At 40.7% G+C, this 20,476-nt stretch overlaps 3 protein-coding genes across 3 annotated transcripts; 2 read left to right on the top strand and 1 right to left on the bottom strand.

Annotated features, from left to right (window-relative positions):
- Positions 1-45: 45 nt before the first annotated feature.
- On the bottom strand, positions 46-1,791 carry LOC102710036 (10 kDa chaperonin, mitochondrial-like). Its single transcript, XM_006657969.3, has 3 exons — positions 1,585-1,791; positions 862-1,004; positions 46-275 (listed from the first exon to the last, which is right to left on the bottom strand). Exons 1-3 carry the CDS (start codon positions 1,687-1,689, stop codon positions 227-229), a joined length of 297 nt encoding a protein of 98 aa, XP_006658032.1. The 5' UTR covers positions 1,690-1,791; the 3' UTR covers positions 46-226.
- Positions 1,792-2,017: 226 nt separating this feature from the next.
- Positions 2,018-6,065, top strand: LOC102709754 (protein N-terminal and lysine N-methyltransferase efm7). The gene is made up of 8 exons (XM_006657968.2): positions 2,018-2,132; positions 2,249-2,316; positions 3,289-3,408; positions 3,491-3,564; positions 3,810-3,861; positions 3,971-4,072; positions 4,200-4,308; positions 5,503-6,065. The coding sequence occupies exons 1-8, from the start codon at positions 2,044-2,046 to the stop codon at positions 5,621-5,623; spliced, it is 735 nt and encodes a 244-aa protein (XP_006658031.1). The 5' UTR covers positions 2,018-2,043; the 3' UTR covers positions 5,624-6,065.
- A 7,722-nt stretch (positions 6,066-13,787) lies between these two features.
- LOC102707419 (calcium/calmodulin-dependent serine/threonine-protein kinase 1-like) lies at positions 13,788-19,569 on the top strand. Its single transcript, XM_040525933.1, has 11 exons — positions 13,788-14,994; positions 16,517-16,647; positions 17,141-17,182; positions 17,268-17,376; positions 17,602-17,680; positions 17,782-18,078; positions 18,172-18,284; positions 18,433-18,540; positions 18,614-18,676; positions 18,759-18,926; positions 19,002-19,569. Exons 1-11 carry the CDS (start codon positions 14,461-14,463, stop codon positions 19,137-19,139), a joined length of 1,782 nt encoding a protein of 593 aa, XP_040381867.1. The 5' UTR covers positions 13,788-14,460; the 3' UTR covers positions 19,140-19,569.
- Positions 19,570-20,476: the final 907 nt, after the last annotated feature.

The following is a 20,476-nucleotide window of genomic DNA, read 5'->3' as shown; positions in this document are numbered from 1 at the left end:
CCAAAAGACATACAAGCTCGAATCGCAGCAATACATCCAACCGGCCATAGCAGACAAGGATCAGATTAAAAATAAACCAGCTCTTCAAATGGCAACGTTCACTGAATTTCATCGCGACAGACAAAGGAAGCAACAAGTTTTTTTTTTCGAGTTCATGATGTTCTTAGCCAAAATTCTACGACATCATAAAGAGACTTGTGTCTGGTAGAATGCGTGATGATCCAAATCAGTCCACAAGGGTGCCCAGGATGTCGTGCTCTCTGAAGAGGAGGTACCTGAAATTTCACGTGTAAGATCATCTGAGCACTGGCTAAAAACATAACTTAGATCACATCAGCATAACTGTCTGAAAAAAAGACTAGAAGGTCTTGGATAAACAAAAAACATAACACAGAACTCAAAAGTTGGGCAACCATGATTTAGCAACGAGCCAAAACTTTGAAATGAGGAAGTTCAGTGGTAAGGTTTTGTTTAGTTTGTTGCCTTACTTTTAGCAAGTTTAATTTGGAGAGGTAAAAAATGGCAAAAGAAAAGGTAAGGCAACGAGCCAAACTTTGAAATGAGGAAGTACTTATCGTTTCTGGTTCTTTAGCAACAGGAATACAATTATTCCATCAGTTCATGATAGCAACACATCACATGTTATACTATTTCCTACACTGCCCTTTTATGTGAGGCTGTAACGACGGTTCTATAGAATACGATGTTTCTGATTGTGGCCGTCTACACATAATTCTACTTGAAAGCACGATGACATGGATGATATCATGCAAACAATAGTATTATATTGTCTAGCATTATGCAAAGAACTGTGCAGCATTTAGATTAACAAGTAATGCAATGGAGGAACAGTTAACATACTCTTTCTCAGCAGCAAGCTTGACTTCAAGCCCACCATATTCAGGCAGGAGAACAGTGTCTCCTTCCTTGAGAGCAACAGGGATCAGCTTCCCATCCTTGTCACGTTCGCCAGGGCCAACAGCCACCACTTTACCAGAGTTCAGCTGATTCAGAGGAACATTTACAAAATCAAGTCTCAGTTATTATACTGTTCAAAAAATTAAAGAAAGCTAAATTTTGATGACGAACACACCATCATCACCCAGGTGATAAAATATAGCACGGTAAAAGTGTAACTAGCAATCTAGCATGATAATCCAAAAGCTCAAATAGTTGAAAAAAATGATCTTATAAATTATGATATACTAATGCCATTGGGCATTGGGAAAACCAAATTTCTTTGCTATAATTGAAATGCATTAACAGTTTGCGGCCTAGAAAAAAAACAATCTGAAATGCCAGCATAACCATACTGGTTTGGGCACAGATCAGCTCCATAAACAAAGTGATAGCTATACCTTGAAGCTAGTTAGTTCCTATCATCATCTGCATCCTACACGAGGCAATCGAAGTCACATCCATTAACGAATCCCACTCTCCCAAACTTGCCTCCACGCGCGCATGCACCAAGATCTAGACACTCCCCCCAACCAAATCCCACACCCGCAACAACCCGCCGTGCTCGGAAGCGCTACGCAGGAATCAGGAGCGAAGAGCTGCGGGGAGCCGAGGCGGTAGCGGTACCTGCTTGGACGTCTCGGGGAGGAGGATGCCGCCGGCGCTCTTCTTGGGCTGCACCAGCTTCTCCACCAGCACGCGGTTCAGCGACGGGATCAGCCGCTTCGCCATCGCCGCCGCCCCTCAAAAACTCCCTGCAAAGCGCGCCGCTTTTTCTACACTCTTCCTCGCCTCGCGCAGCGATCGCCTCCGCCGGCGCAGCGCCCCGTGGGGTTTAGGGTTTTAAGGCGGAGGCGACGCGGCCGCCAATTTACGGAATTGCCCCTCTCCAGGGCCCTCTAGAAGGTTCCGCCCCTACTGGGCCCGGCCCACTCACTGGCCCATTTAATCTCAAGCCCATTTCTTCGATGGGCCTCGATTGTTTTATTTGGGCCTAATTTTGGCCCAACATTTGTGTATAAGCCCACTAGCGAGTGAAGGGTTTTTGGGTGGCTCCATCTTCTTCGGTTGCAGCCGCCGGCGGCGATGGCGGACTCCGGCGGCGCGGGAGAGCGGCGGGAGGAGGAGGAGGACGACGTCGTCTGCTTGGACGCGTCGTTCTTCGTCGACCGCAGGTGGGTGAGCGCGCTTCGCGCTCTCTGATATTTTTACTCTCTTTCTGCCGAGCCGCATCGAGTTGCTGCGAGGTGTGGCTGATCTGTTGGTGGGTTTCGTCGATCTGGGAGGGAAGCTACGAGATTACCACGTTCTCCTTCGGCTCGCAGGTGCTCCACCTCCTCTGCCTCCGCGCGGCTTCCAGTTAGTACATCCTGTCACCCTGATTCTACTCGCTTCTTTCTTGCTACATAAGAAGCTGTTGCTACGCTTAATTGTGATGGAAAGCATGGTTGATTTCTACTTGGCTAGTTTGTTATGGGTGAAATTTAGTTGGGTGGAAGCCTAAAACCGCTGGCTAAGATGGTCTAATTTAGAGCAAAAAATGCATTGTTGGTTGAGCATTATGCTGCTCAATGTGGTTACCATTTTGGTGAAGAAGTCTATGTAACAGCTATTCTACTCAACCAGGTTGTGGCAGTAGCTGCAGAGCTTGTTTCTTCGTTTACAAGGCTAGCTGCTACTGGATTCTATAGTAGTCTGCGTGACTTTTTAGCTTGTAGATCAAAAGTTGAGGTCACAGCATCTATATATTAAAAAACCTACTACATCATCTCTGGTTGTGGTGTTACTTATGAGTTCAGAAGGTTAATATGTGAACTTGAAGATATGGTTGTGATGTGTGGATTTTGATTACACAATCATGTGGTTTTAGGACCACTTTTACCTTGTTCCGTTTTGGGAATCCTTCCAACTCAGACATTGTCATTCTAGTGCACCAGGACAACAAATGGTCCATGTTGCACATGATCAAACAAATGGCGGGCATTTTTCTTTTGCGTGTCTGTGTCGCCATGCAACTCTTATACCCATTTCATTCTGTCCTTTGTGCCTGCATTTATAACCAGGAGTGTTTGTAGCTCTGTGTAACATAGTAACTCGTTATTTGAAGATAGTTCTGTGAAAGACAAAGGTCAGATCTGAGCATGATGTACTCAAGTTTATTTCCGCTTGTGCAGTGAACAAACATGAAACATCTTGTTTAAAAGTTAGAACTTCTCGTTAGTACATTGGTTTGTCTGGGTGCATTTTGGGCACTGCCTTTCAGTTCAGATTACCAGAATTTTCTGTTTCCTTATTGGCCAGTGCTTACAAACATTCTAATGAATTTTGCAGCTGATTATGATCTTACTGGACAGTTAGTATGGCCAGGTGCAGTTTTGATGAACACCTACCTGTCTGAACACCCCGAGACTGTGAAGGATCATTCAGTAATCGAGCTAGGATCTGGGGTTGGTGAGGACATTGTCTCTCATGTTTACTTCACTTTGTGATCTTGGAAAATCTGACAATGTTGTAAGTTTGTGACTTGCTTCAGGCATTACTGGCATATTGTGCAGCCGTTTCTGCAAAGAAGTTGTTTTGACTGATCACAATGATGAAGTTCTAGAGGCAAGGTTCAAACCTTCAGAATATCTTCCAGTGATGTCACCTAGCTTGACATAATACAGAAAATGTTGAAACTTTCACATTGTGTTCACATATTATTCAGTGCAGCTGCTTTATCTTCAAATGCTAGAAAGTGGTGTCATGGTCATGCATTATAAAATATACAAGCATGGTTCCATTGCGCCACTTGAATATTTCCTTGTTCTATATAAATGTTACATCTATTTATGCCAAAGATTGTTTGGCAGATTATAAAGAAAAATATAGAGATGCAGTCGTGTTCTGGGAATGACAATTCAGGTTACAATTTCTTAACTTCTGGTTTATCATGTTTCATCATTACGTGAATCACTGAAATACAGAGTATAAATCTTCCAGATATCAAATAGAATGGATACTTTTATTGCAGTGTTGACAGCAGAGAAGCTAGAGTGGGGAAATCATGCTCATATAAGCAATATCATTGAGAAACATCCTGCTGGATTTGATCTTGTCCTTGGAGCTGATATTTATATCCTTTTTCTTTACTTCACTGTGATTTAATTTCAGTTCTGATCCTTTCTCTTTCTATTCCTTCTGACATATACTAACGTATCGATTGTTGCATCTTGTGAATTGTGAACCTTGACTCGCAGAAAGCTTTCAGCAATCTAGCATTTCCTGTCTATTTGATACTGTAGAGAGACTTCTTCGTATTCAGGCTGGTAAATGTAGATTCATATTGGCTTATGTATCACGAGCTAAAGTGTACGTGTTTTCTCAACTCAATAACTCATTATCTTCCTGTCCAAGCATATTTTGTCAGAGTTTCTAATACTTTGTGAAAATATGTACCTAAATGTTCCTTCTAAGTTTCTAATACTTAATGTGTGTCTCAAGTGTGATCCAAACATGAATGATTGTACCTTTTATTGATAAAACTATGGAACAGGTACATTTTTATTGGTGTTATCCTTATTGTGTCTACCGAGAACAAGGACTGAGTTGACTGACTCAGTTATTGATTCTTTTTAACATACTGATTAACTTGCTTGTAAAGTTCTGGCGTTATATATGGAATAATGAATAGCTTGGTATGAAAGGTAGCTGAGTAGTCATGGTTAAAACTGATTAAAGATTTACATACAAGTGAAATCAGGAGTGCATCACCTTGATGTAATTGACTGAGATTAGTAAAGCTTCTATGATCTAAAAAGGAGTGCAGCAAGAGCATTAATAATCAAAATACCACATCCAAAATAAATTGATCTGACAGATTCAAATGTAAAGCATATTAAACATCTTAAATATGGTCTAATGTTAATATATACTTAGAGAGGACAATCACAGCAAAATCTTTTTTCTAGTGCATGTAGATCTACAGAAGTTCTGCAGATTTTCATGGAAACAAGGTGTTATGTCACCCATTTTCTTATCAGCTTGTCGCTTGTTAGAGATACTCTGCACCTGACAGTTCATTGTCCTCTGCGAAAATGATTGTCCAGTACTCCAGTTGCATTCATGAGCAAATAGAATATACAGGTTTGGCCTGCAGTATTCTGATTACAATTTACTGGGCTAGAACAGGTAGCAGCATACTTTGGATATTTTACTTGGTATTGCCAGAATGTGATTACCATGTACTGACATCTTGAATTGTAGCATACTGCCAGCATAGTACTTGGTATGCCCAGAATGTACTGTTTGAAATAATTAAGCTATTTGGTATCGTCACTCTCACGTAGTTGGGAGCTTGGGATCTGTTGGAGCTTTCCAGTAAAATCTGGAGCAACCCCAACTCTCAAGAACTCATCTCATGTTTGTTGCTAGTAATTCTTTTTTCTATTTTACTATCATCAATCTTTCATTAATTTTCTACTATTTCATGTATTAATAAATTGTTTACATAATAACTTGGGTATTCTCTTAACAAAGACATGTCTGTTTTCAATTGAATACCAGCATGGATGTTCTAGTGCTCAAGGAAGCTGAAAAACATGGAATGCATGTGAAAGAAGTGGATGGAACAAGAACAACCGTCTCAAATCTTGAAGGAGTCATATATGACATTGCACTCCAATAATGCTGCTCTGTACGCACGTTGATGAAATTCTTAGGTGATCAGTAGTCATGAAAAGTATGTGCAACTTCCTCTTAATGACTACATCCTTTCAGAGGAGGAAACAGTACCACACTGCCACAGTAACAGCATCACGAGGGATTTCAATTCATATAGTGTCATGCTGATATCATGCTGTTGTTTTTAAAGAAGGATTTGATGCGGTTTTCAAATGCTTTCGCAGTCACGAGTAGTAGTGATGTTACATCTCTCTCTGAAAAAAGCTATCTTGTCAAGGAGATGGCCATACTCTGAAAGTTCTTGTGAGGAAGAGTTGCTGAAAGCAATGGCATCATGTAAGCTTGAGGTGCTGGTTCTGAAAAAGTTCCTGAATTACCATGAGCTCGTGTTTGGTGTAGCCTGTAAAACATCAATTCCAACTGAAGCTTCAGCTTCATTGCACTTATCCTGCAATGCATGAGATATGGATCCTATCCTGGCTTGTTCTTTAGCCTGCTGCTGATCTCGCCGTCTTTTATGTTTTGTCGCGACAACTTGTCAAGGTCTGCCTGATCCAACTTTGTCATGGAGGCAAATGCCACACTCTTATCGGTTTTTCTTGGAAGCAGCCCAGGTCTGGATCTCCAGCCAAATGACATGAACTGTACCGGATCTTGTTGTGTGAGCCTGTTGCAGCACAGTGCATGTTAACACTGATGCATTGTACATTTGCAGTGGTTGCTTACACACACTGCTGATTCATTGCACTGCTTCAACTGCAATCTGAACAAGTCTGAACCTGTCCAAAATGTAGGCAGTATGCTATTAGTCTTCAATCAACATAAGCAAAGCCTCTGGGACATTGTTTTCAGTGATAAAACTTATTGCGACCTGTTGGCCATTGGAGGTTGAAGCTGGGTCCCTTGGTAGCAAGTGTCTCCAACCAGGTGCTTTGAAGCTCAAGGATCCTCCAGACACAATGTTGCAACCAACACATTTAAAGACCAAATCTGGGTGTCCAGTTTTTTTTTCATAATCTAAAATGATAAGAATCAAGATCATAGTTATTACTAACTTACAACTTCCCTTAAAACTCAACTGTCGTCGAAGGGACCCCACATGTCATTGACCCATCGACGTGGTTTTACCGCAAGAATTTGCTCTTATCATGCGATCTAGAAGTCTAGAACCTACCACCTCCACTGAATATATAAAGAAATTACATGTATCTTGCTTCAGATCAGAAAGTGATTACGATTGATTGGCTTCCTTTTTAGCTTTTCTACGGCGCATCCGATGCTTGTTTGGTAATAACAAAGGTCAAAGGAAAAAGTGGTGGCAACCATCCAAAACACCTGAAAGGATGTACAAAAAGAAGAGCAATTTACTGATGATGAGTACTGGGAGATAAAGTGAAAGTGAAAAGGATGTAACCATGACAACTCTCTTGGCAGCCATGGCAAGCCAAGCCCAGCAGCAGCAGCTGCTGCAGGTAGCAGCATTGCATTGCATCTCTCATTGCATAGGGTTTCTTTTCTTTCTTTTTTTCCTTTACTGACTTTACAGGCATCACTGGCTGTGCTGTGCTGTTGCTGCAGAGATTCCCAAGGGCACACATAGACACATAAAGAGAGATTGGCCATTGCTGCCCAATGATTGGGTGTATAAGTATGGCATAACAATCCACATGAGAGGAGAATTTTCCCTATCCAATTACATTATGCAGCTCCACATGCTTAGCTATCTCTCCATTTGCAACATGTTTGCATAATTCTGAACAACCATACACAACACCTGACTAGCCTGCCAGAAGGCACAGCTCCTGCTTGCTTGCTGGATCATCTGTATATCTTAAGTTCATAACCCTACAATGTTCTGGCAGAATGTGTAGCATCTAAATGGCCACAGCCCACAGAGAATCCTTGAAGAATGGCAGTGCACACCTGCAAAATATATACATGTAAGTAGTAGTGAGTACCTAACCCTGATGGCCAACTGATAAATACAAGATTTTTCTGTTTGGTTGTCAATTTGTGAGAAGTATTAATAACAAATGCTGGTGGCAGCATCCCTGCTAGTTACTGCCAGAATGGTCCTAAGCCACCAGAATACATACTAACATACAGTTGTGCAGGTATCAAGAAAATCCCATATGGGCCTGGGTACAGTGACAGCCAAGCTACCGGCCGGTCCAGGCCGGAGCAGACCGCCGCCGGTGGCCGCCGGCGACCGGCCGAGCAGGTGCAGGCCAAAGAAAAGTCTCAGAAGGTTGCATTTTTCTTTTTGCTTGCTCGTGTTGCATGCCGTGTCATTGATCCAAAAGTTGGCGAGGTAGGCATACGAATTTGGAGAGGTTGGTATTCGTTTGGAGGAACAGGAAAGGTTCAGATATATATATATATATATATATATATATTTATTTCACGTCTTCATGCATAAGCTGCTGGAGTTGTTGGTGGCACACTTCATGACACGGATGCTGCCTGACAGTGATGATAAAACTGTGACCTCACACACACCCACAAACACACTGACAATCAGTGGGGCTCATTTGTTGCCAAGTACTCCTGCTTGAAAAGTGATTTTGCTCTCCTGACAATCTTGTTGGTTCAGATTGACCTTGTGATTTGCTTTGCTTAAGAGTCTTTTTAAGTACATCTAAAGTAATCTAATCGACAGAAGCTACATATGTCAAGAGCTTATTACTTACAATGCCATCATATTCTTCCTTGTATTCTCCTTTATCCTCCGGGACACTTGTGCTTGCGCAGCCGAAGCCGGGACACTTGTGCTTGCGCAGCCGAAGCCTGCCCTATTTACGTCTGTTTGACGTAATCAGTCTCGTCTTTTTGCTTTTTCTTATGCTTATAAACCAAAATTTAAAATTTTAACCTTAAATATGGAATTGATTTTGGTCTTTTCGTTTTTTTTATGCTTATAAACTAAAATTTAAAATTTTAACTTTAAATATGGAATTGATTTTGGTGTTTTCTCATCGTAGTTTATTTTTCAGACTTAATTTTTAGACCGTCAAAAACACATGTATAAAAGTTTTATTTACAAATTATTTTTCGTTTGCAAATATGTTATTTGGTCTTTTCCTGAATCACCTAAAATATCACCCCCAATATATTCAGGTGAGCATTTCGCGACCCGTGACCTATAAAAAAAAAGCAATGCCATTATATGGTTCTTTTATATTTTTTTCTTCTGAAAACTGGTTTTTGTTGGTTGTTTTCAGTTCAACACTCTAGCCAAGCAGGTCAATGACAATCAGTTCATGGTGGTGACTGGTGATTAGGAGGATATGATTAGTTGAATTCTTGGAGAGGAACTGACATTGTTGATGTGTGTCTCCAGTGCAAGTTCATATGAGCTGTGTGTACTGCGTGTCCTGCAACTCTGCAACTAAGATATCCAAATTATTACATGCTCATCTCCAGGAGATAACTAAGAACAAAGGTGTACCTCTCTGTGATGACTGATAAGGTATCTCCACAACCTCCTAATTGCAAGAATTTCTAAGATTAATGTATTAAAAATAGCTTGTTAGGTTTGGACTGGGATTTATCAACATCCTAACCAGTCTATAATCTTTTGTCAGAATATTGATTAGTACTATCCTTAGGCTGTAGTCTTAGGATTGGTAGCTGCTTAATTCATTTGGTATCCTAGTGCAACGACTCTGATTAATTCCAATATATAACAAACTACTCCGACTATAATGAGTCAACTACAACGTTGCCACTGGATTCAGCTGATGAGGTTACGCATATCCATTACTACATGATGTCAAAATGTAGGTTTAAGAAAGTGATCTGCTGAACGTCTAATACCTGAATTTTTAATTAAATATACATTTTTTTGTCAAAACAGATTTTAATATTTCGACTAAAGTAAATACAAAATTTTAGAATTTTTTCACTATGTAGATACTTGTCAATTCAGCTTTCTAAGCCAATATTTTCGACCATTTTTCCACTTAGTTGCCAATTATCTTCTTTGGCCGATGTTTAACTGGTAAAAACATTTAAATGAAAATAAAGGGAGCATCTTATACCAGCAAAGGATTGTAATTTACTGTATTTGATTTAAGTATATACAGGACTTTTTTTAGGATAATAGAAATAACTTCCGGTATCTGCATCGACTATGGATACACAGGGGCAGTCATATGAGGTGCATGGGAGTAATTCAGTTGCCATAAAAAAAACTATAGTGACAGGGATGTGAATATCTTTATGCTTCTATGATGCTTTGAGCAAGAGCCACTTGCTGTTAGTTTTTCTGGTACAAGTAAGAGAGTGAGATAGTGAGATGTACAAATTTCATCAAGTTTGCTTCCTGGTTGGACTCTCTAGCCATTAATTTTATACTGTCAAAACAAAACCAGCAAATAGAGCTTCTCACACAGGTGATGATACATACTGAAGTAGTTGAAATCAAAGTAGGAGCTTATGTAATCCAGAAGGATTGCATGGCTCAACTGCAAAGGGATTTTCTTGCAATGGCATGAAAGTACTACCCCTGGTCCATGTTACCCCATGTTCCTCTATCTTTATTATATCCTTCCCCAACTACCTTTTGTTTTCTCTCATCCAAGTGCTTGCTTCTCTTGCAAGTTCACATATTGTAATTGCAAGCAATTTGATACAGTAGTTGCGGCAATCTAGGTGATCACAGAGATATGCAAGTAAAATGATACGAAAGCTAAAAGAGAATAAGATCATCATTATAAGGTTTCCAAAAGGTTTTCAAAAACAATATATATATATACATGTCCTAAGTCAGAGGTAGCAACAAACTTCAGTTACAAAAACAAGAAGGTATGAGTACAAATGCTCACCCTTTTGGAGGCTAGATCATTGATGCATAAATGCATTAGGGTTCACAAGCCATGAGTTCTCTATCTGCATAGAGCTTGGAATCAGAGCTCACACCTGGAGAACCCAACAATGATATTATTTTATTAAGGGGTATCTTGGACATTGCCAAGCTCACACCTTAGGCTTAGTTGGACCAAGACTCTATGTAGACTACTCTGGTAGAGACAGAACAGATTTTCATGAATTTATGGATATTGCTGCCACATTTCTGCTGTAATCACTCCTTCCATTTTAATACTTTCCTCTCTTTATTCCTCAACAGAATTGTCCCCATGATCTGGTTTTTTCTTGCAATGGGCAATTCCTAAGTGGACATTCAGAAAGGGCAGGCAAACTGAGCCTCCAATTTGCTCAAGAAGATAGTGGGTGATGAAAGCAATGGCATCATTTATTCTTCTCCCATTTCTTGTTTAAAACAAAGGTGATGGCACTATTTGCTTGGCCTGTTTGGGATTTGGTGAATGTGAATGCCACAGTGCCCCATGCCATGAGTGGCAACAATCACTAGCTTTTCATTTGTTTCAGTTACCCGTGAAACCTCTTGGTAAATTAATAAGCAAACACTACTAGTTGTCAAGCAGAAGAATGATCAAGGAAACTGTCAAGTAGTATGAGTGCTGAATAATTAGGAGACTAATGATGTTGGAGGGACCCAAACCCTGAAATTAAGCTGGCGGCAACCCTAGTCCCAACATGCATATAATACTAATTCCAACCTTTTTTCTTTATTTGAGTGTGCAGAAGAGAGGACAACAGAATTGGGACAGTTCCATTGAAGCTAGCTGCTTGTTTCTTCTTTTTGTTTGGAGGTGAAGCAGCCTCCAATCATCCAATGTAGAGGCACTGCTCCAACCAAAGGTGTGCAAAGAATGTAGTATATATCAGCAGTTGAGCACACTGGTAGCAGGGTTTGTATGTGCAAATCTGTACAAACAAAAAGAATTATTCTAGAACATGTGTGGGGAATTTTTTGTCACTGTAGTTTCAGCTTATGAATTGTAGGCCTGCCCTGCCTACCCTTCAGAGATAAAAGAACAATTTTACAGGTCTTAAGTAGGTATCGAGATGTACTAAAATTTTAGTATTACTAAAATTTAATACCTCCTAGTACCTTATTAAGAGGTATTAAATTTTAATAGAAAAAAATGATAACTCCTGATACCTTCTCAAGAACTGTAAAATTGCTCAGAGATAAATGGTTGATTTCTTAGAGAAAAAAAACATACAGATGGCTAACCCAAGACTCCAACAAGTGGAATATGCTCCCTTAACACATAAAATCAACAGGACAGGTTGCTTCCTCTAGAGTGTCTCATCAGATGCTTAGAATTTTCTTACCCATCATAATCTTAAGTGACAGAATTTCAGAACATTAAGTACTTAAGAAGACATCTCTGATCCTTAGAACTTGAATTTTTGACTTCATGAAAAGGAGTCCAAATCCTTGACTAATAGTTCCTCTAAATGTTCTATTTCATATTTGGTGTGCTCTTTTCCTGTATCCGAAAGTTTTGTAAGTTTGACACATTCATAGTGCTGAAAAAAAAAGGCTATCTAGCATGGGTTGAGAGAATACAATTCCACCTTTTATTTTCCAGAACACGCAAAAGATGTGCGTGCCACTATAGGAAAACAACTTTGGTGCCATTTATGCAGATCTGAGTGCTGTGCCTGTTTACCTTATGACTGAAAATGAGGTGTGGCATTGTAAATGATCTTGTAGAGTATAAAACGTAGTGCATTACTATTGTAATTAAGACAGTGTTGTTTCTAATTAATCTTACGTCTGTGCAATTTAGAGCAGCAAGGCCTCGTTTGAGATCCATGATGGAATTTAGATTTCTGCATGCACGATTCCCAAGCTCCTAAACATAAAATTTTGTACAAAAATAATTGTTATATCGTGAGAAAAAATTTAACTTTGTAGTAGTTAAATCATTTATTTATACTCTCATATAACTATTAAAAAAGATAATCCTCCAATCTTTAGGTATCTTAAACAGGCCAAAATGTGTGTACAAAATAGCATAAAGTTCTCACATTTTATTACCTCAACCCCATGCAGCGTCATTGTTTCGCTGAAATTAAGTGTGAAATAGTTTATTAATAATTAAAAAAATTATTTATGGGCAAAACACCTATATATATGTTATTAGTAATCTAAAAGTAAATGCGGAAAAATAAATTACGATAAAACTCTAAAATTAGCTTCAAATTTAAGTTTTAAAATTTAATTTTTAGTTTATAAGTATAAAAAAAGATAATGATCTAAATTTCTGGCAGAAGAAGCCAGTACGATTCCGACGAGCCAGGAAACAGTCCAGATCCGAGGAGCAAATGCATACCAATCAGAGGGGGTGTTTGCAACAATAAACTAAACTTTATTTCCTTATCCCATCAAATGTTTGGACACTTATTTATAAATAGTAAACGTAGACTATTAATAAAATTCATCTATAATCTTAGACTAATTTGCGAGACGAATCTATTGAGCCTAATTAATTCATGATTAGCCTAGGTGATGCTACAGTAAACATGCTTTAATTATGAATTAATTAAGCTTAAAAAATTTGTCACACAAATTAGCTCTCATTTCTGTAATTAGTTTTATAATTAGTCTATGTTTAATATTTATAATAAATATCCAAACATGATGTGACGTGGGATTTAGCCCCATCTAAGCACCCCGAGAAATTCTAAACTCATAGGCTCATGTCTCAAGTCAACATGCTTAGCTAAAGGCTATGAATCACCTCACAGCAGCAGCAGAGGGAGGAAATGAAAGAGGGAGAGTACTAAGCAAGCAGCATTGATGCCTCCATTACTCCCCTGTTTAATACTCTTGGGAGGTTGGAGGAGGAGATCAAAGGACAGCCTGTGCTGTGGCATTTTTTTTTTGGTGAGGAATCAGCACAAAAAAAAACTTACCACTGTACATTTCAGTAAAACAGCAGGGGGAATTCTCACAGCACGTTCTTAGCTTGTTTTCTCTTTTAAAGAAGTTGAAAATTTTGTCATATATACATACACATTTTAATGAAATGGTAAGGATTTTTCTCTCGACGACGGTGTTCGTCTCGAATATCGACCGAATATCAAAATTCAGTTCGAAGAAATGATGATTCTAACGTAGAATTTTTACCCAGAATAATGTTGTGAGTAGTAATTTTTGTGGCAAGAGAGACTATATTGCGTGACAGTTTAGTTAGTACAGTAGCTCTTTTGCCCTGATGAGTGAGTGATGACTGTCAACAAGTTAAGATGGCAACAAAACAGGAACAAACGAAATGTGGCCATGGCCACCCTAACCCCACTTCACCAAAGCACAAGCACACAGAGAAGGAAGGGCTAGAAAAGAGAAAGGCAATAGGACCAAAAGAAAAGAGCTTGGAAAAAGAAAAGAGCTCAAAAGAAAGGAAGAGAGAAAGCAACCAGGCAGGCAGAGGCAGAGGCAGTCTTCCTCCTCCTCTCTCTTTTCTCTCTCTCTCCCAATTCACACAAGATTCACTCACCAGCTGTGCCACCATTCCCATCTGATCCAAGCCTTTCACCCAAAGCTTCCACCTTTTCCAATTGCTTGGCCACTTCAAGAATCAAGGAATATGTTCTTGCTCTTGGGGTTCTGATCCATCCATTCACACATTCATCCAGGCTTCTCTCTCTTTCTGTGGCATTTTGCTCTGCCTGGCTGGCTCTGTGTGTGTGCGTGTGTGTTTTGCATGGTCAGTTAGTTGGTCACTCCAAGAAAAGAATTTTGGCTTGGTTTTCCTCTGTTCCCGGGATCCAAATTTCGGGCAAGTTCTTCGTTTGAAGAATTTTGGCGAGCCATGCTAGCAATTCAGGATGGTTTCTCGGGGTTTTTACAAGGCGTGATGATTCTTTGACCCACCGTTGCTTCGGTTTTTTTCAAGGGGAGAATTCAGCGATTTCGCAAATTTGGTTTGATTCGAGGTCGTCGTGTTCTTGATCCGGCCCATGGGTCTCTGTCATGGCAAGCCGAGGCAAATCCCGGAGCCCGAGGCGGAGGAGGAGGCCCGGGTAGCCGTCGGGGATGCCGCCGGCGGCCGGAACGGCGCCTCCTCGCCGGCTCCGGCGGCGGCGGCGGCGAAGCCCGGCACGCCGAAGCAGCCCAAGTTCCCGTTCTACCTGCCGAGCCCGCTCCCGCCGTCGAGCTACAAGAGCTCGCCGGCGAACTCGAGCGTGGCGTCGACGCCGGCGCGCGGCGGGTTCAAGCGGCCGTTCCCGCCGCCGTCGCCGGCGAAGCACATCCGCGCGCTCCTGGCGCGGCGGCACGGCTCGGTGAAGCCCAACGAGGCGTCCATCCCGGAGGGCGGCGAGCCGGAGCTCGGCCTGGACAAGAGCTTCGGCTTCTCCAAGCACTTCTTCGCCAAGTACGAGCTCGGCGACGAGGTCGGCCGCGGCCACTTCGGCTATACCTGCTCCGCCAAGGCCAAGAAGGGCGAGCACAAGGGCCAGGACGTCGCCGTCAAGGTCATCCCCAAAGCCAAGGTCGGATTCTTCTCGCCATTGCCATGCCCTTGCAATTGCTTGCATTCATTTGCTCCTCGAAGAAACGTCTCTCCTGTTCACTTTCCTGCATTATCTGCATTTTAAACAATTTTTTGTTCCCTGCGTGAATGAATGCCAGCACGTCTGAACGATGCTGTTTCTCCTCAGTTTTGTCGTCAAGATCCAGTCTTTTCTGACGCTAGGTTCATCTCGAGTTCTGCAGGTGTTGACCAACGGCATTTGGATTTCCCATCCTTTTCTTTTAATCAAGTTAGCATCATTTGGTTCGTTTTTTTTGTTAGTAGAGAGATGAACTCGCACTCACACTAACACACGTATGGTAGTACTCGGTAGAACGCTGCTTGATTCAACTTGGTTCAGTCAAGCACGAGGAAACTGAAAAAAGGAGCCACCTTTAGCCGGCACTTCGTTTTCGTTATGGCTCCCGGGGTGCTCGTGATTATTGGTGGGGAGGTAGCCGCGCCGTGCCGGTAAAGCTCGCCGCTTTGAGGACATTCATGCCAAGATGTCATGCCATAGCCATATCCATCTGGACGTGGACTGCCTCCTGCTGCATTGATGGGCTTCATGCCATGCTCATGGTTTCAACGTTTGTCGAGTTCTTGGTGCCACCATCTTTTGTCCTCACGCTTCCATCATCGGGGTAAATGGAGCATATGATCCTCTTTGGATAGATCTGCAGGTCAAAAGGGAGCAGAGTTGTTGAAGCTGCACAGCTTGATTCTTCAATTCTGTGGAAGAGTTTGCTCATAATGCGCCTCCTTGCCATTGTATCAAGGGCCATTTAATTAAGGCCCTGTAGAGGCTCAGCAACCCCGGCCAGTCCAGTGCTTTTATGAGCAAAGCTGGCAATCCTTCTGTTGCATATGCAAGTGTGCAATGCCCCACCCTTGGTTGCTCACATTCCATGTGCTTGTGTTCTTCGTCAGTCAATTGGAGAATGACAGCAATGCTGCATTTCTTGGTTCATTCTTTCCAGTAAAAAAACAGAGCTCAGAGATAGTTATGAGAGTGTAGTTCTTGTTGGATTTCAAATGGAACACCCCGCTTTGCCACTTGATACTTATGTTCATTTCATTATGTAAGTAAATGGTGTTGCTTTGGTTGATTCTTCTAGTGCTATTGGTGCCCTGCAGGCATTAATTTCAGCAATAGGCATTTTATTTCTTTTCACCCATAATTGATCACTTATTGTCTGTCTAGTGCACTGTTGTACAACATTGAACCGAACAGTAGTTGGTTGTTGGCTTGCTCGCGTAGGTGTCATAATTTGTGCTTCGAGATCTACATATGTTGCCCATTACCTTGATAAATGGAAGCTGAGCCGGCATTGTTGTAGTTGTATGCTTTAACCTGCTTGTAATGTAATGGATTGATCTTATGGACATAGTTCAGTACGTAAAAGTATTTTCATAGTTTGTTTTCACTTGATACTAGCTGTTTAGTGCTGCCTGCCAGTTCAAGCTGCTTTCTACTCTTACCAAATTAAGTCTCTGGGCAGATGACGACTGCTATTGCCATTGAAGATGTCAGAAGAGAAGTCAGAATATTGAGTTCGCTGACAGGACACAGTAACCTAGTGCAGTTCTATGACGCTTTTGAGGATGAAGATAATGTTTATATAGTTATGGAGTAAGTGTGCACTTATTTCATACAGTGTTCTCCTTTAACTTCTGTCTTCATATGTTGCTGCCATGCATGCAATCCTTGTCGTGTATACATTAGAAGGTTCAGAAATAAAATATATTATTTCATCTTGATGGAATGTTTGGCTTTGTTCCTGTCATTCTGCCATTAATGTTTGGGAAACTACCCTGATACATGAGAATCCAAGGATTTGTATATAAACTGATCATTTTCTGTCAGCAAGGATGTGTACTTTCAATCCCAATAACATATTCCATCATTCCATGGTTGCTATAAAAAAAATTAATGCATGATGTTGAGAATAAAATTTTCCACTTCATTAAGCCTGTCAGCTTATCATGATTACTTGTTTATAATCCAAGGTACATATCCTGGTCAAATGAAAAATCCAAGATAGATATAAAAAATGATGCTTTCCCGCAACTTCTTTCACTTGATTACATTTAAATTAATGCAACTGTCCTCTCTTCTTTTTCAGGCTATGTAAAGGAGGTGAACTACTGGATAGGATTTTGGCAAGGTAAATACATAGTCATGTATTTTTGGAAGAATTCTTTTTGTAAATAGTTCTGCTAGATTTGAGCTAGAACTTACTTGCTTTGCAGAGGTGGAAAGTATTCTGAGGAAGATGCAAAGGTTGTTATGGTGCAAATTTTGAGTGTTGTGTCATTTTGCCATCTCCAAGGTGTTGTTCATCGTGATCTGAAACCAGAGGTAGGCTTGCTGCCAAACAATTAATAGTCAACGTTAAGAAGTTCATGTTACAGCCTGAAATTGTTAATGCTGAATATGGGATCTAACTGAAACAACACACTGTCTCTTCTATTCTTATTTCTGTTTTTTTTTTTTTGGATTTCTGTTGAGTCGGGTGTCAACAGACCAAAGTCATCAAACGCATTTCTTTGGTAAATAATCATATTTTTTTGTTCCCTTTTCCAGAATTTTCTTTTCACCTCAAAGGATGAAAACTCTGCCTTGAAGGTCATAGACTTTGGCTTGTCTGACTTTGTGAAGCCAGGTTAGACTTACAGAGTTCAATTTTGATCCGCATTTTGTATTTGTCCTCGCCAAACTAAATCTAAATGTGCTGAGATACAATAACAATGCTGTGTTCTGCAGATGAAAGACTTAATGACATCGTTGGAAGTGCATATTATGTTGCTCCTGAGGTGCTTCATCGATCTTATGGCACTGAGGCAGATATGTGGAGTATTGGAGTGATTGCCTACATTTTGCTTTGTGGGAGCCGTCCTTTCTGGGCGCGCACCGAATCAGGAATATTTCGAGCTGTTTTGAAGGCAGAACCAAGTTTTGATGAGGCTCCATGGCCTACTCTCACTGCTGAAGCTAAAGACTTTGTAAAACGGCTGCTTAATAAGGATTACCGCAAGAGGATGACTGCTGCACAGGCTCTCAGTAAGTATCAGATTTGTTTGGTCGTGTAATATGATAGTAGTATCCTTTTATAGAGTGATGGTTAACTGTTCACTTGCATCATAATATCTGCAGGTCATCCGTGGATCCGCAATTCTCAACAAGTGAAAATACCTTTAGATATGCTAATCTACAAGCTTATGCGAGCTTATATCAGTTCGTCTTCACTGCGGAAGTCTGCTTTGAGGGTACGCAACTAATCCGATTGAACAAAAGAACTTTGCAGTGTTCTCATCTGGTCTGTAAATGACCATTTGTGGTGTGTTGAGTTATCCACGTACTGGCTTGTTGCATGTGCAGTTTAAGTTTGTAGCCTTATACCAGTACATTTTGCAGGCCCTAGCAAAGACATTGACGGCAAATCAACTCTTCTATCTAAGAGAACAATTTGAATTGTTGGGTCCAAACAAGAATGGTTATATCTCGTTGCAAAATTTGAAAGCGGTTGGTATTCTAACCTTTGTTACTTCATATAACTTTAGCATGCAAGTACTGAATATGTAAAATTGACCTGCAGACCTTGGTGAAGAATTCTACAGATGCAATGAAGGATTCTAGGGTTATCGATTTCGTTAACACGGTAAGTCTCTATCATAGAATGTTCTCTGGTGTTAATATATCAGACCAAAACAAACACTGACCTGATCAGACCATGGTACCAGGTGTGCACTCTTCAGTACAGAAAATTGGATTTTGAAGAGTTTGCTGCATCTGCCGTCAGTGTTTATCAGATGGAAGCTTTGGAAACCTGGGAACAGCATGCACGGCGTGCATACGAGCTATTTGATAAGGAGGGCAACCGGCCTATTGTAATCGAAGAGCTTGCATCGGTATGACCTGAGCTGAAGCAATGTTTTTTGCATGATTATTTAACATCTCTAACTGTTACATTTTTCATCTCTTAGGAACTTGGACTTGGTCCATCAGTCCCTCTTCATGTTGTACTCCAAGATTGGATCAGACATGCCGATGGAAAGCTCAGTTTCCTCGGATTTATTAAACTTTTACATGGAGTTTCTTCACGATCGATCCCGAAAGCCTAAGATAAATTATTCTTGCATCAATCAATGAGATCAAATTGATGGCTAAGCCAAATCTCTGGATGGTGTTTGTGTGTTGCGGTTTGAGGTGGTTGGAGGATGTCTTGAAAATCAGAAAAAGAGAAAAAAAAGGAAGCAACTGAAAGTATTGTGTAAGAGGTAAAAATGTTCCTGCTACTACTTCTACCCCTCCCCTTTGCCACGTCGGATTGATGTTGTACTGAAGCTGTGTAGAGGAATGTACAGATGAGGATAGGAAAATGAATATGGAAGGGCTAAAAAGATTTTGAGACTGCTGTTTGTCAAAGTCTTGCATTGTAGTAATGCATCTTTTGTCTCAAATAAGACATTTAACGTCTCACCCTTGGTCTCTCATGTGTTATGCTGCCAGTATGCCACAGTTCTGATCACAGATTCAACTGTTTGCTGTTCATTTCTCTGTACTTGTTGCAATTGCTTCTCTGCAGCCTTCTGGTACCAATGCAAATCTCTTCTCCTCACTGTCCATTGATGATGGGAGAATCTGCATTTTTTACTGCAAGGCTGCAGCTGCATACTCTCAGATGCATATGCATATTTATGCATATATATTCATGTTATTGAAACATCAGCTGAATAACCTTAGCTGTAACCCATTTCCATTATCCAAAACACAATATCAGCAGAATTCTGCATAAGTTATCACTCACTCCAAATGTAAGATGCCCTAGAAGAGGGCTATTCAGGATTATAGCAACCCACAATTTTTTTCAGGGTTGCAGCCTTCTTTATCTTGAGCAATCGGCAGCAACTGTCTGGGCTGTTACTGCTCATGTAATGCAATCTGTTGATAGCTCACTATCACTGTCTGTTCAAGTGTTGATGGCAAAAGAAACTCACCACAGTGACCTTGTTGATCTTGGTGTGTGCAAAGCCGTTAATGCTGCGTTGTCGCTGTCGTGCAAGAATGCAAAAGCACTGGATCTGGGGAGCCCGTACAGCAAAGCAAAATCCGGTCAATTCTGATGAGGAGTCCGGCCGGATGGGACCCACTGACAGTCAGAAAAGGGACCCAACCTTACTCTCTCTCCCTACTGAAATGGAATATGTGAAATAACACTAATTGAAATGCCATTGAAGTTTCAAAATTGACCACAGATAATTTCCAAATTCGTGTTTTGGTGAATACAAACTGTATGATCATATTTAACATAGTATAATCTTAAACATTTATAAACTTACTGATAAAATATAGCTGGGCGAACTTTGTGTACGAGTAATATCCGGTGACAATTATTCAGGAACGGAGGGAGAAATCATATTATGGTTATCCAAAGTCCTTAGATATATAATATATTTTT

The sequence above is a fragment of the Oryza brachyantha genome, chromosome 7, assembly GCF_000231095.2.
Source record: "Oryza brachyantha chromosome 7, ObraRS2, whole genome shotgun sequence".
NCBI lineage: Eukaryota > Viridiplantae > Streptophyta > Magnoliopsida > Poales > Poaceae > Oryza > Oryza brachyantha.
The sequence above is the reverse complement of the archived record's forward strand: the minus strand, read 5'-3'. Positions and strand labels throughout refer to the sequence as shown.

Coding starts and splice junctions, on each gene's coding strand:
- LOC102710036 (XM_006657969.3), bottom strand. CDS start 1,689: ATGGCGAAGCGGCTGATCCCGTCGCTGAACCGCGTGCTGGTGGAGAAG. Junction 1,005..1,584: donor TCCCCGAGACGTCCAAGCAG/GTACCGCTACCG, acceptor CCTCTGAATCAG/CTGAACTCTGGTAAAGTGGT. Junction 276..861: donor AAGCTTGCTGCTGAGAAAGA/GTATGTTAACTG, acceptor GTGAAATTTCAG/GTACCTCCTCTTCAGAGAGC.
- LOC102709754 (XM_006657968.2), top strand. CDS start 2,044: ATGGCGGACTCCGGCGGCGCGGGAGAGCGGCGGGAGGAGGAGGAGGAC. Junction 2,133..2,248: donor TCGTTCTTCGTCGACCGCAG/GTGGGTGAGCGC, acceptor CTGGGAGGGAAG/CTACGAGATTACCACGTTCT. Junction 3,565..3,809: donor ACAATGATGAAGTTCTAGAG/GCAAGGTTCAAA, acceptor ATTGTTTGGCAG/ATTATAAAGAAAAATATAGA.
- LOC102707419 (XM_040525933.1), top strand. CDS start 14,461: ATGGGTCTCTGTCATGGCAAGCCGAGGCAAATCCCGGAGCCCGAGGCG. Junction 18,677..18,758: donor TTATCGATTTCGTTAACACG/GTAAGTCTCTAT, acceptor CCATGGTACCAG/GTGTGCACTCTTCAGTACAG. Junction 18,927..19,001: donor TAATCGAAGAGCTTGCATCG/GTATGACCTGAG, acceptor TTCATCTCTTAG/GAACTTGGACTTGGTCCATC.